We start from the raw sequence: 18,916 nt of genomic DNA on the forward strand, positions 1-18,916 counted from the left end.
ATTACTGTTTTTGAGGTTGCTACCTAGAGTTTTAGCAAATACATTTAACTTGACAAAGTTTAATTCGTGTTGGTCTTCTTCACTCAAAATATAGAAACTTGAAATGCTTTTTGTTTTCCCTCCTCAACTCTTCCACATTATTGCTGTTAAATATAAGATATGTATTATTTTTAAACCTTGGAAATTAATCATTACTTTTTAAAAACTGGAACTTTTAATAGATACACCAACATTTCTCAATTGATTTGATCACTATTGCTTATTACATTCTACTTCCTTCTGGGTTCCATTTCATTTTTCCAATACATACAGTTTATTCTTTTGGTGAGTGGTTAATAAGTTTCTTGCCTTTAATTTGGCTGAATGGATCTTTATTTTGGCCTCATTCTTAAACTATCATTTAATTGCTTGTAGAATTATAGTTTGATAATTTTCTCTTAGCATGCTGAAGAAAATATTTCACTATCTAACACTTATTATTTCTGATGAGATTTCTGCTAGAGGCCAAAATTGTATTCCTTTGTATGTACAATAAAACCTTGGATTGCAAGTAACTTACTCTGCAAGTGTTCAGCAAGACAAGCAAACATTTCTAACAAATTTTAACTTGATAAATAAATGAGCGATGTCTTGCAATACAAGTAGTATATGATGCCGAACGTCACATGAGCACAACTGAGCCAATGATTCTTGCAATTTGCTTTGATATACAAGTGCTTTGGATTACAAGCATGGTCCAGAATGAGTTATGCTCGCAAACCAAGGTTTTACTGTTTCTCTCTGGTTTGACTTCATTCTTTAGTATGAATATGCTGTGTTCAGATGCAGACTTATTTTTACTGATCTCCTCAGTTCTACGAAGCTTTCATCTAAGAATCCATCTCTTTCTTTAAATCTGGAAACTGATCAGCCATGATCTCTTTGGATATTACGTCTTACTCATATTCTCTATTTTTTGATAGTACAACACCTAATAATCATGTATTAAAACTTTTTCTTTTTACATGCTTCGTACCTTTTTCACATTTTCATCTTTTTTGGTGCTACAGTTATTTAAACATGTTTTCTAGTTAAATACCTTTTTTTTCCCTAATGTACCATTCAACTTGTCTATAGAATTTTTTTTCAGTTTTAAAATTTTCATTTCTTTCTAACTTGCACGGTCACTATATGATACTATTTCTTCCCATGTGATTTCTAGTTCTTGTTTTATCTCTTCAAATATTCTGAAGATAATCATTTTAGACTTTCAGATGGTTCTATTATATATGACTGGTTAGGTGTGAAGTCTGTCTTTCTGAGATTGATGACTCTTCCCCATGGAGGTTTGCTTGTACGTGTGATTGGTTCATTTTTTTGTTTGTTTGTTTAACATTTGTTCATTTTTGAAAGGCAGAGACAGAGTGCAAATGGGGGAGGGGCAGAGGGGGAGGGAGACACAGAAACAGAAGCAGGCTCCAGGCTCCGAGCTATCAGCACAGAGCCCGATGCGGGGCTGGAACTCACAGACCACGAAATCATGACCTGAGGTGAAGTCGGCCACTTAACCAACTGAGCACCCAGGCGCCCGGTGACTGGTTCATTTTGATGTGAAGGTTGTTTTCCATGCAAGTTCCAGGCCTCAGGATTGTAGAAAACTTTATAAGGTAGTTTGATATTTGTTACTTTGTGGGTTTTCCTGGATTGACATTTTTATGTTAGCCTCTTGATTTAGTTATTTGACACCGGATTGATAGTTTGAACTTGTATCCCATACTTGGATATATTGTGGATTTGGGGGTTCTTGTGCCTCATGGGCTATGTTTTCTCTCTATTGTGCTCACCCACTCTATTCCCCTAATCTGGGGTTGAAATCTTCTCTGGAAAATTAGGGCAGGGGCTTCTAGTACTGGTTTCATGTGCAAACAGCCCTCACAACTCCAGTCTACATAAGGAGAACCAAGTGTCTGGTCTTCATGTGCATATTTCTTGGCCTTGATTCAAGACCCTGACATAAGGTCTGCTTCTGTCTGGTCTAACATCTCCACAGGCCATGGTAGACCTTCAGCCCTACCTCTGAGTTTCCTCTTTGTTTCTAAGTTTGGTTGTGTATTAACCGTTTTTGTTTTTGTTTTTGTTTTTTTCAGGTTGGGAGTGGATATTTTGTTCCACATTTCTATGTGATTAGAGTAGGACCAGAGACCCTTGTCTCTTCAGCATGTTGTATTGACCAGAGGTCTGATCATACTTCTATTTGAATGTGTGTTTTGTGTTTTCTCTTACAGCTAGTTATGTATCAAATCCCATTTGCAAGGGTTGTTTGTCTTGTTCAAAGGACAACGGGTGCAGCCGATGTCAACAGAAGTTGTTCTTCTTTCTTCGAAGAGAAGGCATGCGCCAGTATGGAGAATGCCTGCATTCCTGTCCATCTGGTTACTATGGACACCGAGCCCCAGATATGAACAGATGTGCAAGTGAGCAGTTGACTTTTGTCTACTATTTACTGTTTATGAAACTTGGGGGGAGCGAAATTGAAAATTTTGGCTAAAAACAAGTGTAATTTTAATATGCTACAGAAATAGTGCAATCTTTAACTTAAAATTCAGTGGGGGTAGGATAAGAATATTTTTATCTTTTGTCTAGAAGTACATTGCATACACACTTTTTATTTTTAGGTTATTTAAGTATTTTTTGTATAACAAGCATCTCCAACATAAGCTTGTTAAGAAGATCTGTATAAGGCATACTTAGCGCAACAACAACAAAATCCCCAAAGAATTTAAATGTCTTTATACTGGGAACATTGTCTCCACTTTACTACAGTGTCTATGGCTTCTTTTAGCCTCTTTTTTTTTTTAATTTTTTTTTAACGTTTATTTATTTTTGAGACAGAGAAAGACAGAGCATGAACGGGGGAGGGTCAGAGAGAGAGGGAGACACAGAATCTGAAACAGTCTCCGGGCTCCGAGCAGTCAGCACAGAGCCCGACGTGGGGCTCGAACTCACGGGCCGCAAGATCGTGACCTGAGCCGAAGTCGGACGCTTAACGGACTGAGCCACCCAGGCGCCCCTTTTGCCTCTTTTTTTTATCTGAGTTTGTAATCCATAGTTTAATCTATAATACATTATATTAAATAGTTCTGTAAAGCACCATTACTAATAAAAGATTTAACTAAAATATTTAGTTCATTTTAGAATATTCTGAGTTCTAAGTTTAACAATTAGAAAAAGTATTAAGGAATGGCATTCTATACATAGTCATACAGGAATGATTTTTATCTTTTAATCCAAAAATCACTTATAAAATGATTCTCAACTTCTAAGTGAATAGTAGTAATTGGAATTAAAAAAAAAAATGAATGACATACCAAAAGAACATCCCTTTCTTTAAGGAGCTTAAATGTTAGGGCATAGAGAGGATAAGGAAAAAAACAAAACAAAACATGGAGCGAAATGACAAAATGACAAAAGGGTAAAAGTTTAATTTTAATTCAGTACACTAAGCTATATCAGCAAGCAGTATGTTAGGGGAGTAATTTAATTACCTCCCATTAATACTGTATACATGGCTATTAAATCAGCCAAGGCCTTTAGATTAGAGGAGAGTTTGAATTGAATCATCCGAGGACAATATTATTTTGGAAGAAGGCAGAACTAATGGTGGGAGGTTAAATAGATTTTAGAAAGAAGGAGACACACATGTGTAAAAATAATGTGCTTGGAGAACAATAAGTCCCATCTGGGATGTGGTTGGTATTTTGGCAAGGCCATTTAATCTACATTGCTGAACATTTAGTATCCTCAGTCCCTACCCATGAAATGGTCTTTGTGCCCTCAAGTCACTGTGACAAGTAAAAATGTACCCAGACATTTTTGAACACCTCCTGGATGATTAGTCCAATCTATAATACATTATCTCTGGATAAGAACCATTGAGTTGGATGGGCTTAGTAGGAGATGTGGTTGGAACTGAGAATGGAAAGGGACAGAGGTTGGAGTGCAAGGATAAAGGACTTGAATGCTGTGCCAAGGAGTCTGGATATTACCTACAGGTTTCAAGCAGGAGAGGACTGAAGAAGTTGCTTTGTTCAGGATAGTTTTAGTGTCAGTGGGGGCAATGAATTGGAGAAGGACAGAAAGTAGAGGAAGGCTACTGTAACAGTTACAGTTGAGAAATCACATTCTGATGAAAGGTCTGTGGGTAATGAATTCCAGAGATTTTAAAAAATAGAATCAAGGAGACATAGAAACTAATTTCAGAGAGTGAAAAGAGAATCAAATTTGGTCCTAGGTTTTCTAGGTGGAATAGTAGTTCCTCTCTGGAATTCTCTCTGGAATAATTTTCCATTAGCAGAGATAGAAATACATAGGCTCAGTGAAAATTCGCATCTGCTTCTATTTTATGGAATTGTTTGGATTAACAATTACAGAGACAGAACTCCCAACCTCTGACAACAGACTGTCTAATTTTTCAAGTATGTACCTTTCCTTAATTTTTTGATTTGGGGGCTATCTAGTAATTTGTCTGCCATAGTTTTTTTTAACTTCCATGGAATGATAGGTTTACCTTAAAAGGGAGTCCTAGTCAGATTGCATTAGACCACCTGGTGGGAGGGGGCAGGATTTGCGTTCCTGAATATTTGGTGCATTTTTCATTCCATACCATCAGTGCACAAGGAAGATGAGGTAAGAGTGTAGATGGCTCCAGGCAGTTATTCCAAGTTCTAGGCCTAGCACTTATGGAGTCTGTGTATGGACAGTACCCTGACAATGTAATGTGTTACTCAACCCTAGGACATTGGCAAGTCCGAGGGGCTGCTAATAATAACTATGCAGGGACACTGTTGTAAACCAGGACTGTCCCAGGCAAACCTGTATGGATAGCCACCTTAGCAATACTTTATAGTGTATCAACAGATATATCTTCAAACACATTTTGGCTAAGTTTATCCCTTTTCTCAGAAAGGAGAGCAGTGACTGTAAATCAGCCTTGGAAAGAGAATTTCCATGTGAGAATGGGTTTGCTGTGGTTATACTTATTGTAACTGAATGTAATCGATGTTGCAGTTTACTGACTTAGAGGAAATCATTACTTATCTGGTACAAGCTGGAAGGGCTTATGAGTAAGATTCCTGTGAATCAAAGTGAAAGTGGAAAATTATTTCTTAATTCTCACTATGTGACTTTGGATGGCCATGATTCTTTCATACCAATTATTTGATTTTTCCCCCATACTTTGCATATATTCCATTGTTGTTTGTATTGTATTCAGAGGATGAGACAGAGTTAAATTGGAAAAGCTGTTACAGACTTAGAATTTGAAATCATACCCACTTTTTATTAAGCAATTATTGCTCTACAGTAGAGAAAAAAATTATACTTCAAGCAACAGTAGCTTTAAATTTTTTTTTAATGTTTATTTATTTTTGAGAGAGAGCGAGCGAGCAAGAAAGAGCATGCATGAGTGAGCAGGGGAGGGGCAGAGAGAGAGGAAGACACAGGATCTCAAGCAGGCTCCAGGCTCTGAGCTGTCAGCACAGAGCCCGACGAGGGGCTCAAACCCACGAACCACAAGATCATGACCTGAACTAAAGTCAGACACTTAACAGAATGAGCCACCCAGGCACCCCAACAGTAGCTTTTTAAAAACATTCTTTTTCAGAGAGTGAGAGAACAAGCAAGGGAGAGGGGCAGAGGGGAAGAGAGAGGAGAGAATCCCAAGCAGGCTCCATGCTTAGTATGCAGCTGGATGTTGGGCTCAATTTCATGACCCTGCCAGGACAATGACCTGAGCCAAAATCAAGAGGTGGACACTCAACTGAGTGAGCCACCCAGGTGCCCCAAGCACAGTAGCTTTATAAAACTTCCTAGCACATCTGTTTTAAGATTTTAATTGCAAAGCAGTATCTTCAGAAGGAAGATTTGCTTTATGAAATGTTGGCTAGGTGGCCTCTTGGTACATACAGTATGGAGCTTATAAAGCCAGACATGCTTTTAAAAACCAATTCAGTATCCATTTGAAGCATATTATGAAAAATATATACACTCAAGGACACTAAGAGCTGCCATTGTCTCTGATGGTGTTAGGTGATATTTCTCTCGTTACTTTTTTCTCATTTATTGAAAAACTCATTTACATGAAAAAACTTTATTCCTTAGATAGTTACAAATATTCTTTGTAGAAAGCTTAGAAAGCACATAGGCCTTAAAAAAACAGCAAAAGCAAAAATAAAAAAAACACTCAAAGATAAAAAAAGTTAACATTTGGCTTCTACCCTCAACTTTTGTTTCTATGTATATTTATGTCTTTCTCCCTTTACAAGTGTACCCCTGTTCTATTTTGTAACTTGTTTCAACTTAATGGATTTTGAACATTATGTTAATGTCATTAAATATGGCTGCATATATCCTACTGAGTGGATATATCCTAATATATTTAATCACCTATTAAGAATTTGATTTTAGTTTTTCAATAATATGAAGAATATTCTTATATAGTCTCTCATATACACACTTTAGTTTTATACATTTATCTGATTTGCATATGATAAACTTTTAAACATAAAAACATGTTTTCAGCTTTAAGATTAACATGGAACAATATCACATATTTAAAGACTTTTGATATATATTGCCAAATGGCCTTCTAGAAAAGTTGCACCAGTCCACATCTTAACTAATAGCAGACATTTGCCCTTGCGTCTAACAATAAGTGCTATTTACAAAAAGTACAAAAAAATGCATTTTTTGGTTTAATATTTTCTTTGGTAAGGTGAAGTTCATTTGTTTTTTACCTGAATATTGGCATTATATGACATTTACCAGAATCTCTGGCTTTTTTCCTTCTGTTTGCAAAACTTTCTTGTTCTTAGTGATTAAAAAACTTTAAATGAAATATCACAAGAAATTTATGTTCAAGATTATGAATGGAGAGTTCAACGGATTATCACAAAAAGGGCAACTTGTGCAGCTGCAGTACAGGTCAAGAGGAATGTTAGCGCCCCAAGAATGCTTATGAGGTCTTTTAACAATCACTCCTATCTCTTCTGCCTCCACAAAACTACCATCCTGACTTGTAACCAAAACACATATAAAAGATTCTCATGATCCTTTATAAAGATCTATAAATTGGAAACAACCCAAATGTCCAAGCAACACAACATTGAAAAAATGCATAACATATTAAAAAAGAAAATATATAAAAGAAATGAATGAACTACCTCAACATGCAGCAATATAGAGAAATCTCACAATGTAATGTTGAATGAAGGAAGTCATAAAATGATACATTGACATACATTGTGAAAATAGTTAAAACTAATCTGTGGTACTAGAAGTCAGGATTGTGGTTCTTCTATGCGTTTATTGAACACTTCCTTTGTGCTGGATTTTGTACCGGTTACCTATCGATACGGTAATGAGTCATAATTAGTTGGTGCCCTTGAGTTGCTTATGGTATAGTGTAGTGGTTCTCTACCATGGGTAATTTCTCCCCTTAGGGGACATGCGGTAATGTTTGCAGATATTTTTGGTTATTACAGTTGAAGGGATGCTGGTGGATAGACTATAGATACTGCAAAACATTAGACAAAGGCATAGGACAGCCCCCTGCAACAAAGAACCATGCGGCCCAAAACATCAGTAGCATTGAGGCTGAGAAACCCTATTCCGGTGGAGCAGGCAGACAAGTAATCAATTAGTTCAGGGTGGGGATGTGATAAAGGGTGCTAATTTGCTTCTGTTTGCTACCAATTACTCTGTTAGATACATATTTTTTCATTTTTCAAAGAAGCGTGCAGAGGATGTCATACTATTTTTATTTTCTGTATGAAGTTTCCTAAACTGAGTGAAACGCACTTTCCGAAGGTTGGGTGGATTTCATCAATGGGGGAGATGACCCTTATAAAGACTATAGGCATTTTCAGAATTGTTAGGATTAAGCATTCTAGGTAAGAAAGAAAGGAAAAGCACACTTGAAGGTGTGGAGACACACAGAAAATCATCCACTGTTAAGCAAAAAGGAAGGTGATTGAGTCCAGTTCCACTGCATAACCAGAAATGATAGTTAAGGTGGCGGGGACTGAGTTTGACAGACCTTTTGTGCTAAAGTTAGTCGGTTTAAGCACCTTCCTAAAGCCACAAGTAGTCAGTGAAGGATTTTAAGTAGGGGAATAAGAAGAGGAAATATTTTTCTTTTGGCAGAATGAAATGTGAGTTAAAGGGAAGTCAGCAATGAAGGTGGCAAGGGCAATAATCTAGGTTAAAAAAAATGAAATGAGAATAGATATTTCCTCCTCAGACCTTCCCTGACTAATCTGTCTAAAATGTTAACTTTCCTTCCCAATGTTTCCTTTCTTCATTTTTTATCTCTCCCCCCTTTCCTCATTCTTTCACTCCCTCCTTTCCTCCCTTCTTTCCTCCGCACTATGGGTAGCTAACATACTCAAGGTTTTGCCTGTTTTATTCACTTCTCCCAATAGAATGTAAGCTCCAAGAGGGGAAGGGATTTAAGACTGTTTGGCTTGAGTACAGGCTTACGATCTGCAGAACAGTGTTGACACATAGTGGGGCTCAACACCTTTATTCAATGAATAAATGAAGGTAATCGTAGTGGAAACGGGAATGAGAGAGATATTGAGGGATAATCAACAGGACTTGATAATGAATGGGATGTTGACTAAAGGTGAAGGGAGACTGAGATTACTCTTATGATTTTGGCTTGGAAGTTGGGTAGTGAATTTATGAAGGTACGGAATAAGAGAAGGTACATATGTGCTGGCAAGAAAGGCCATTATGGTGGAGAATGGGTGTTTTGGGACATGTTGAGTTCAAAGTGGTATGAGATATCCTGGGGAAAGGTACCCCAAGGGCAGTTAGATGTAAGCATTCAAAGCTCTCAAGGGAACTCTAAACTTAGTCTTTGGCAGAAAATACTATGACCTACTCTGCATGCTTCTTTGAAAAATAAAATGAGAAAATATAGATCTAACAGAGATCATGAGTAATCTTTTATATGTGTTTTGGTTACAAGTCAAGATGGTAGTTGAGGGAGAAGAGAGGGGAGTGATTGTTCAAAGACCTCACAAAAGTTCTTGAGGCACTAACATTCCTCTTGACTTGTATTATGGTTGCATATGTTGCCCATTTTGTGATAATCCATTGAACTCTCCATTTATAATCTTGAACACAAAATTGTGGTATTTTTACTTTATGGATGAAATTTCCTAAACTGAGTGAAATACACTTTCTAAAGGTTGGATGGATTTCAGCAATGGGGGAGATATTGTTTAAACAATAGAACTGTTGACCTTTATGGGAGGAGTTTCATTGTTACTATTGGGGCACTGTCCTCATTGCTCTGGTTTGAGGGAGCACATGGAACCTTAGGCAAGCAGACATGGTGATTGTTGGTTGAAAAGTATCTATTGATAGCAAGATGGCTCTTGAATTAGGAGAGAGAGTGTGTGTGTGTGTGTGTGTGTGTGTGTGTGTGTGTGTGTGTGTGTGTGGTGGAAGGAGACTTGAATGGGAAAGAGCCATATGAGGTGGAGAAATAGGGGAATGATTGAAGAAACAAGGTCACTGAGGAGACAGAAGAACATAGGATCCAAGACCTAAGTGGGAAAACTAGCCTTAGATGAAAGGCTTGTCTAATCAGAAATCTATAAAGTATCTATATCCTATCAGTCAAGCATTTGTTTTATTCATTTACCAGTAAGGGGATCAGAAATATGCTGAAGTGGCAGGAAAAGGATTAACTTTTTATGTATAAGAAAATACATATACATTTGTTGCCAGAGGCAGTGTATTTTCAAAAATAATTTGTAAACAAAAAATTACAGAAATGAGATCTGCATCCAGAGAATTTGCTACTTTTGTTTTTAGCTCCTTCTTCTGTATTTGATGATTCTGCCCTTCTCTTTGGCACTTTGTAAAAATGTGTTTTAGGCTAAGAGAATGTTAGCATTATGTTTTTGAAATGACATAGGTTTAAAAATGAGTAATTTAGAACATACAAGAAAATTCGCAGTTAAATGTAACCATCCCTTAATTTGTGAACTGCAAGACCAGTGTTGAAGGGTTTTTAAAGAATTACTGCATGTCAAATTTGAGTACTTTTAAAAATACCTGCCATTCTTGAATCATGAAGTTTAATGATGCATTTGGAAAAACGGTGGGGCACCTGGGTGGCTGAGTCGATTAAGCCTCAGGCTTCATTCAGGTCATGATCTCTTGGTTTGTGGGTTCAAGCCCTGAGTCAGGCTCTGTGCTGACAGCTCAGAGCCTGGAGCCTGCTTCTGATTCTGTGTCTCCCTCTCTCTGCCTCACCCTCACTTACACTCTGTCTCTCAAAAATGAATAAACATTAATTTTTTTTAAAGGAAAAGGGCCTAGGTATTTAAAATGAACAGAAGTGTTTAAAATGTTTTTAATCAACTCTGAATAACTATGAACTATAAGTGAGCAGGATGCATATATTGACTCTGAGAACCATAAAGTCCATATGATGTGTGTTTAAATATCTGTAAAGAAGCAGATCTCTGACAAATATGTTACTGTGATCTCAGTGTCTGGGGGATTATATGAGAAGTAAAATAAAACTAAAAATTAAGAATGTCTTTATTTAGAAGATGCCTATGGATGGACTAAGGACCCAACTGGGTTGCTTGTGAAATTGATACAAATTAGACAGTGGTATTGTGTAATCACTATTACCCAAAATGCTGCAAAAGCACAATAGACAAATAGGGTAGATGTATCACAGAATCAGAAGAGGTCAGAGAAGGGACATGTTAGCAGTAAGGTGAGAATAGTCATTGGAAGACTGTGGAAACAGTGGAACTTAGCTTTATTTTCTTCTGCCTTTGCCATCTAGCCTGGGTGGCAAGGTAGTGAAGAGCTAGGGGGCATTTTGTGTTTAACGCCTGTTAAAACACTGGTTGCTTTCCTCCATGTGCTGAGTTTCTTATTGGGTAGATCTGAAATGGTGCCTAAGAATTTATATTGTCAACAAATACCCAGGTGATGCTGACTTGGCCGGGTCAGAAACTAGCCTTTGAAAATTGCTGCAATGTAATAATTATGTTGTCTCCATCCATCACTGATTATGGAATAGGCCACTTTGTATTTAGTAAAAGACCAGTTTTAGTACCACCTAAGCATAATGAGGATATTTTGAGGAAATGTGTGTCCTTCTCCACATCAATCATTAATTATCAATATCATAATCAGTAATAATGTATCTGTTCGTGGACTCTACTAAGCTGATCACAATGAAATAGAATACACTGGCTTTCAGCCAGGCTTCTAATGCTCTTGAATCCTTCCTTCTCAGGCTCCTGTCTTTGCCTTCCCCACTTTCTCATGACTTGCTCTTCCTTCTTCTGAGATTTCCATTACTTTATGTATTCTGGCATGTTGAGTGTTCTAATTAATAATTATGTCTGGTATCTTAGAGTCTAATTTATTCTTTTGATTTTGTTGATACAGGTACTGCAAAAGATTCTGATTGAAATATAGCTTCCATATTAATTGAAGCTTTTTAAAAATGTTTATTTTTGAGAGAGTAAAAGAGAGGGAGTAGAATCCCAAGCAGGATCCACACTATCAGCATGGAGCCCAATGTGGGGCTCGAACTCATGAATTCTGAGATCATGACTTGAGTCAAAAATCAAGAGTCTGTCATATAACTTACTGAGCCACCCTGGCACTCCATGAATTGAAGAATTGTAAACAATTGTTTGGGTCATATTATGAAAGGAAGAAACAGGGGAGGGTTTATGGGCAGAAGAAGAGGGATCATGGTGACTACTTAGACCGAGAGGACCCTTCTGATCGCTCTGTCCACAGCTGGCTCCTGAGCTACATGTCAGTCAGGTGTCCTAACTTACTCTTTGATGATAGGTGAAGTTCATATTGAGTCCCAGTGTCCTCATCTTTAAAAATTAGGGGAGGCTAGGAGGTCATTGCTCTAATATTCTGTGATTCTATAACTGCCTCCAGAAGTTACTGCTTTTTGCTATTCTAGTCAGCCCCTCTCCTCAAATTTCTGGTGGGAATGGCTATTCTAACACTCCCCTCAACAACCCTGTGATGTAGGTAAGTGTTTACATTTTACCATTGAAGCTCCAAGAGGTTCAGAAACCTACCCAAGGACATGCTTATGAAGCAGAGCTAAGAATGAGATCTAAGATTCTCTCTAATTGTTTTATTTATTTTTTATTTATTTTTATTTTATTTTTTAATTTTACATCCAAGTTAGCATATAGTGGTTGGAACTAGAAGGTATTATGCTAAGTGAAATTAGTCAGAGAAAGACAAATATCAAAGGATTCTCTCTGATTCTAATGCCTGTTTCTTTTTTCTTTTTAAACCAGTTTTACTGAGATATACAATTGACATATAGCACTGTGTATGTTTAAGGTGTACAGCAAAATTTTACTTATGTATCTTGTGAAATGATTACCACAATAAGTTAACATCCATCATCTCATGTAAATACAAAAAATAAAGGAAAAGAAATGAGCTGTGATTAGATCTTTGGTATTTACTCTCTTAACACCTTTCACATATACCAAAAAGCAGTATTAACTGTAGCCATTACCTTGTATGTTTCACCCCTACTACTTATCTAACAACTGGAGGTTTGTACCTTTTGATCACCTTCATTCAGTTCCCCCTCACCCTACCTTCAACCTCTGGTAACGACAGATCTGATGTTTTTTGTTTTTGTTTTTCTCCTATGAGTTGTTTTTTCTTTCTTTTTTCTTTTTTTCTTTTCTTTTTAATTTCACATATAAGTGAGATCATGCAATATTTGCTTTTCCCTGTCTGATTTATTTCACTTAGCCATGTTTCTTTAACTACTCCATGCTGCTGCTCTTAGAGAAAATAAAATCACAAAACGCATTATTTGTTAAGCTTTAGAATCTGTCTTTTTTGAGCAGGGTTGAGGGTAGGTCATCACTTTTAATTGGCACACTTTGATAAGGCATTCTCTTAAGCTGGTTCCTTTCCCAAAAAACAACCTTGACCTACAGGCTGCTCTGCAGAAAACATGTTCTCTTGGTTAACAGGTTACTGCCAGCTGGGAAAGTCTGATTAGCTGAAGTGGCTTTTACACCTTTATAAGAGCTGCTACCAGCCAGTTAATAAACTGACCATAACTGGATAAAGTTAAAGAATAGTTCTTTAGGGGAGGGACTGTGAGGATGGCCCTGCTGCCCCCTTATCAGAAGCTAATTGAGAGGTCGTCACCTGCTAGGTCTCTTGATTCTTATGCTTTCTTAAGAAATTCCATCCCTGCAGGAGAGCTGGCTAGGTTTTGATGCACCTATGATTGGGATAAAACAAAACATTTGTTAATTGACTTTAGTTTCAGGGCATTGTATCCAAGCTTGGTCTCCACAGAGCCACAGTTTAATTGCCTGAGGCCAGCCAGTCAAGGGCCTGTCATCTAAAAGGTGCTCGCTACATATGAACTGAATAATTGATATGAATCCTAGGTGACTCAGGGTCTCTGAGAGGAGAGCAGTTTCTATAACATTAGTTGCTCTTCTGTAAAAGACACCTTGAACTTATTACTAACAATAGACACTTATTTAGTACTTTCTTTTTGGCTAAATCTTCTCCACAGTTTATGCATATACCTGACTATTTGAGGCAAGTAAACGGGGAGGGGTGGGGGAAGCCTAGAGAAGTTAAGCAGCTCAGCTCATTCAAAGTCACCCACTGGTGCTTAGCAGAGTTGATAGTGGAATGTGTGTCTGACTAGTGACAACCCATGTTCTTTGTTCAAGCATTCTTGAAATGCTTTTTGGTTTGTTCTAAAGAGGCATTCCTTTATAAGTTCATGGGACATATAAGCTAAAAATTGAAAGTACTTATATATTTAATGAAGACATTCCTATTAACTACCTTTAATATTTAAAATCTCGTAAGGGTAAATTCCTAGTAGCACTGCTAGGAATTTACCCAAGGGATACAGGAGTGCTGATGCATAGGGGCACTTGTACCCCAATGTTTATAGCAGCACTCTCAACAATAGCCAAATTATGGAAAGAGCCTAAATGTCCATCAACTGAGGAATGGATAAAGAAATTGTGGTTTATATACACAATGGAATACTACGTGGCAATGAGAAAGAATGAAATATGGCCTTTTGTAGCAACGTGGATGGAACTGGAGAGTGTTATGCTAAAGGAAATAAGTCATACAAAGACAGATACCATATGTTTTCACTCGTATGTGGATCCTGAGAAACTTAACAGAAGACCATGGGGGAGGGGAAGGGGGGAAAAAGTTACAGAGAAGGAAGGAGGCAAACCATAAGAGACTCTTAAAAACTGAGAATAAAATGAGGGTTGATGTGGTGGGAGAGAGGGGAAGGTAGGTGATTGGCATTGAGGAGGGCACCTGTTGGGATGAGCACTGGGTGTTGTATAGAAACCAATTTGACAATAAATTTCATATTAAAAAAATAAAATCTTGTAACAGTAAAGACACTAACTTCTTGATGATCATTAGGAAGCTGGTGGTACAGTGAAGCAACCAGGTAGGCTTCTATTCATCATGTGACAGCCCTTTTCACTGTCTTTATTATTCTTTTAGTATGATGATGAGGATAGATGATGATGAATGTAATTGGGTGATACTTTTCTATGTAATTGGGTGTATTGTGAAATCTCTCCTGTCTCATCATTTTGTAAGTGGAGTTCAAGTAAAGAGAAAGTAGTAGCTTTTAATGTGTTGTGCGAAAGAAAACAAATAGTAACAGCCATTTCAAATAGTGCTTAAAAGGATGTTTTGTTCAATTAATAAGTACTTAAACTGATCAGAATGAGTGTGTGTGTGTGTGTGTGTGTGTGTGTGTGTGTGTGTTCACAGCCCTACAAGGCTTCTGTCAGGCATGTAGAAATTCCCTTAATTAAAAAAAAATTATTGTTATATAGATTTGGAAGAGACCTGGTTAGTTCTCTCACTCTCTCTGCCTCCTGTCTCTCAACCCTCACCAAAAATATGTATATTGAGGTTTCTAAATAAGAACTTCCCCAGAGTTGCACAATTATCCAGTAACAGTGTGACCCCAGTGACTGAGATACTGTCATATTGTTCCTTAAAAAATAAACCATGGAATACAGAAGAAACTACTATGCACAATTACAAACCTGCATATAGAAAAATATCAGGTTCTTTGACAATTTTTTTTCTGAAATGGTCAGTTTAAGTGTTTTCAATCCCACTAAGGATTAAAGACATTAGATTTTATCTTCTAAAGAGAGAAATCAATTTGTGGTTAAATCACATCTTTATTTTTTTTAATATGAATTTATTTATTTATTTATTTAAATATGAAATTTATTGTCAAATTGGTTTTCATACAACAAGTGCTCATCCCAACAAATGGCCTCCTCAATGCCAATCACTCACTTTCCCCTCCCTCCCACCCCCCATCAACCCTCAGTTTATTCTCAGTTTTTAAGAGTCTCTTATTGTTTGGCTCCCTCCCTCTCTAACTTTTTTTTCCCCTTCCCCTCCCCCATGGTCTGTTAAGTTTCTCAGGATCCACATACGAGTGAAAACATATGGTATCTGTCTTTGTATGACTTATTTCCCTTAGCATAACACTCTCCAGTTCCATCCACGTTGCTACAAAAGGCCATATTTCATTCTTTCTCATTGCCAAGTAGTATTCCATTGTGTATATAAACCACAATTTCTTTATCCATTCCTCAGTTGATGGACATTTAGGCTCTTTCCATAATTTGGCTATTGTTGAGAGTGCTGCTATAAACATTGGGTTACAAGTGCCCCTATGCATCAGCACTCCTGTATCTCTTGGGTAAATTCCTAGCAGTGCTATTGCTGGGTCATAGGGTAGGTCTATTTTTAATTTTTTGAGGAAACTCCACACTGTTTTCCAGAGCAGTTGCGCCAGTTTGCTTTCCCACCAACAGTGCAAGAGGGTTCCTGTTCCTCCACATCCTCTACAGCATCTATAGTCTCCCAATTTGTTCATTTTAGCCACTCTGACTGGCGTGAGGTGATATCTCAGTGTGGTTTTGATTGATATTTCCCTTAAATCACATCTTTAAAAGAGCACTAGATTAGAAGGAACTCAGCTTTGATTTGAGCTCTAAAAGTAACTAGCTTTGCAAGCTTACACAAGTTACATAGTATGGTCTAGGGCAATAGTCTTCTAGTTCCAATAACTGTCATAAGTCTATGAAAAAAAAACTGAGTAATATTTACTGTTGGCAGTCACCATTTTCATATTGGTCTCTTTGTGACTTTATATATATTTTAAATCTAGTTTCTGCAAAATCCTATCTCCCTGCAATGCTCATTTCTACTTGGTATACAGTTAAGGAATATGCATACTTCTTGTTTCTTAGACAAAGATTAAAAAAAAAAAAGATCTAAGAGCTTCAACACCATATATAATCAGTTGGTGCCTAATTCGGAAATGGAGCTCTTTATAATGTAAAGTATTTTTATACCAAAATCATGCTATTGCATTAAAATGTACAAGGCAGACTCCGTTTCGGTATTTATTTTAAGCTGATACAAATTTAATGGATTTGTTAGTCATTTGGCAGCTATACCTGTCATCCAGTGTTATGTCAAGCACCTATGCTAGGCCCTGTGATGCAGAATAGAATAAGACATGTTCTGTTTTCTTCATGAGATCTTCATTTGACGGGAGGATTATGATGAATGTAAGAAAAACCATGAGAGTAGAATTGTTGTCTCAGGTACCTGGATGCTGGGAGGGCATGGGGAGTTGAGAGGAAACTTCAGCATTGCCAGGGTAAAGGTACCATGGCAATGAGGCAAGGGAAGTAGAAGGATATGTCCAGACAGAGGGATGTTGGGCTTTAAAATCAAGGGTTTGAACTGAACCTGGAAGTAAAGGGAAGCTGCTGAAGGATTTTAAACTTGAGATTTGGAAGATCACAGTGGTCTTTCTGTGGCTAAGGCGGAGCCATCTTAGTTTATTTTATTTTATTTATTTTTTTTACATTTACTTATTTTTGAGAGAGAAACAGAGCACACGTGGGGAGGGACAGAAAGAGAAGGAGACAGAATCCAAAGCAAGCTCCAGGCTCTGAGCTGTCAGCACAGAGCCTGACACGGGGCTCCATCCCACAAACCATGAGATCGTGACCTGAGCCGAAGTTGGACGCTCAACCAACTGAACCACCCAGGCACCCCAGAGCCATCTTAGTTTAGATCATTGTGACCTATAGCCCCGGTGTGGCTAAGCCATCAAGATTTGAAGAAGCAGACCACAGCAGACATGCCATCAACAGCGACAGTAATGGTGATTTCACTTCACACTATGGATGTTTCGTATGCTGGTCCACAGCAGTGATGTTCTAGCACCTTGTGAGCACACCCTGCTTTGATCGTATTACACAACCCTCTAAAGAAAAATCATGGAGCACTCATTCTATTTATTCTGGAAGCCAAATTATATCAAATAGCCTGAGAGCTAGAATACTTATTTTCTTCTCTGTGACTTTGTAGTTTGTAACATGGCTTTGTAATTTTCAGGACTCTTAACAGAAGATTTAAAAAATTTTTAATTTAGGGTCCTAAAACACTTGCTCTGATACGTAACAGAAGAAGTCTTCTTTCTCACACTTACATTTAATTTTCTTAGGAGTTTGTAGTTCTCTTGAATGAGCCTCTCCTTTCAGTTTAGACCCAAGCTTGACAGAATCATTCTGCTTTAAAGGCAGGTGCTACCTTGTGGTCTGTTTTCCTTTGTGCAAACAAAGCTTCTACTTAGCACTTAAGCTTTTAAAGTGTGTTCACATCCATCCTTTCATTTGCTCCTGGAAATCCTAGGACAGAAGAAGTGTTATCCCCACTTATGGAGCAAGTAAGCAGTTCTGAGGAGTCCACTGGCAAGCCCGAGGGTTTGCAGCCTCTGCATTGCATGGCTGAAACTATCTATTATTGTAATCAAACTGGATAAGCAGAACTAACAAAGCTACCTTCACAGAGTTGGGCAAATATATCAGCCTGTATATCAGGAGGCATAACTGTAATGCAGGTTTTAACCAAAATGCATTGTTTGGTAAAATTTTTCTCCCTTCTTTCTCTCCAACTAACACTTCACTGACTAGTCAATGCATATGTAGTCAAGAAACCACAGGCTTATTAAAGGCAGCATGGAATTTTGATCTATTGACAACTCCTAAGGAGTCCTATTTCTTGATTTATCAATATAGTACGAAAACCAGGGAAGTACAAATGTTCCCATGTTGAGATAATTCAATTCCAGCAGCGTCTTGTTCACTTGATATTTGTATTATGTACACACCAGATGATGTATTTAAGACATCATTATGCCTCCCTAAGCTTACATGCTACCATTTGGTGTTTTAAACATGAAACCTGGTTCTTTCTTCCTTCAATGTGCCCATGGATTTCAATCATTTTCTAGCCTAGGACTCAGCAAACTATGACCCATGGGCAAAATCTGGCTTGCCAGCTTTTTGGGGGGCCCTTGTAAAAAATAGCTTTAAGAGTTTTAAGTGGTTGAGAAAAATGTCAAAGGGGGAACAATATTTTGTGGTACACAAAAATGATACTTCAAATTTCAGTGTTCATAAATAAAGTTTTACTGGAAAACAGCCATGCACTACATATTGTCTATGGCTGTTTTTGATCTACAACAGAGTCGAGTAGTTTAGACAGAGACTGCATCGCCCACAAAACCTAAAATATTTACTATCTGGCCCTTTAGAGGAAAAGTTTGATGTTTCTTGCTCTAGCCTATTTGGAGTGTGAAGGGATTAAGAGATTCTTGTTTTCCTTGAATAAGGGTTGAGTGGAGAGCAACCCCATGTTAGCTTCCATATACTTTGCTGTTTAGTTGGGTGGACAGAGGTGTATTTGCCAACATTTGGAAAAGTTCAACTAAATC

At 37.6% G+C, this 18,916-nt stretch overlaps 1 protein-coding gene across 1 annotated transcript in view; it reads left to right on the plus strand.

The window, feature by feature from the left end:
• RSPO2 (R-spondin 2) overlaps window positions 1-18,916 on the plus strand; it is a 165,181-nt gene that overhangs the window by 78,059 nt on the left and 68,206 nt on the right. Inside the window, exon 2 of the mRNA XM_049633530.1 lies at window positions 2,265-2,453. Within this exon, the coding sequence (XP_049489487.1) occupies window positions 2,265-2,453 (189 nt within the window). The remainder of the gene's footprint in view (window positions 1-2,264; window positions 2,454-18,916) is intronic.

The sequence above is a fragment of the Panthera uncia genome, chromosome F2, assembly GCF_023721935.1.
Source record: "Panthera uncia isolate 11264 chromosome F2, Puncia_PCG_1.0, whole genome shotgun sequence".
NCBI lineage: Eukaryota > Metazoa > Chordata > Mammalia > Carnivora > Felidae > Panthera > Panthera uncia.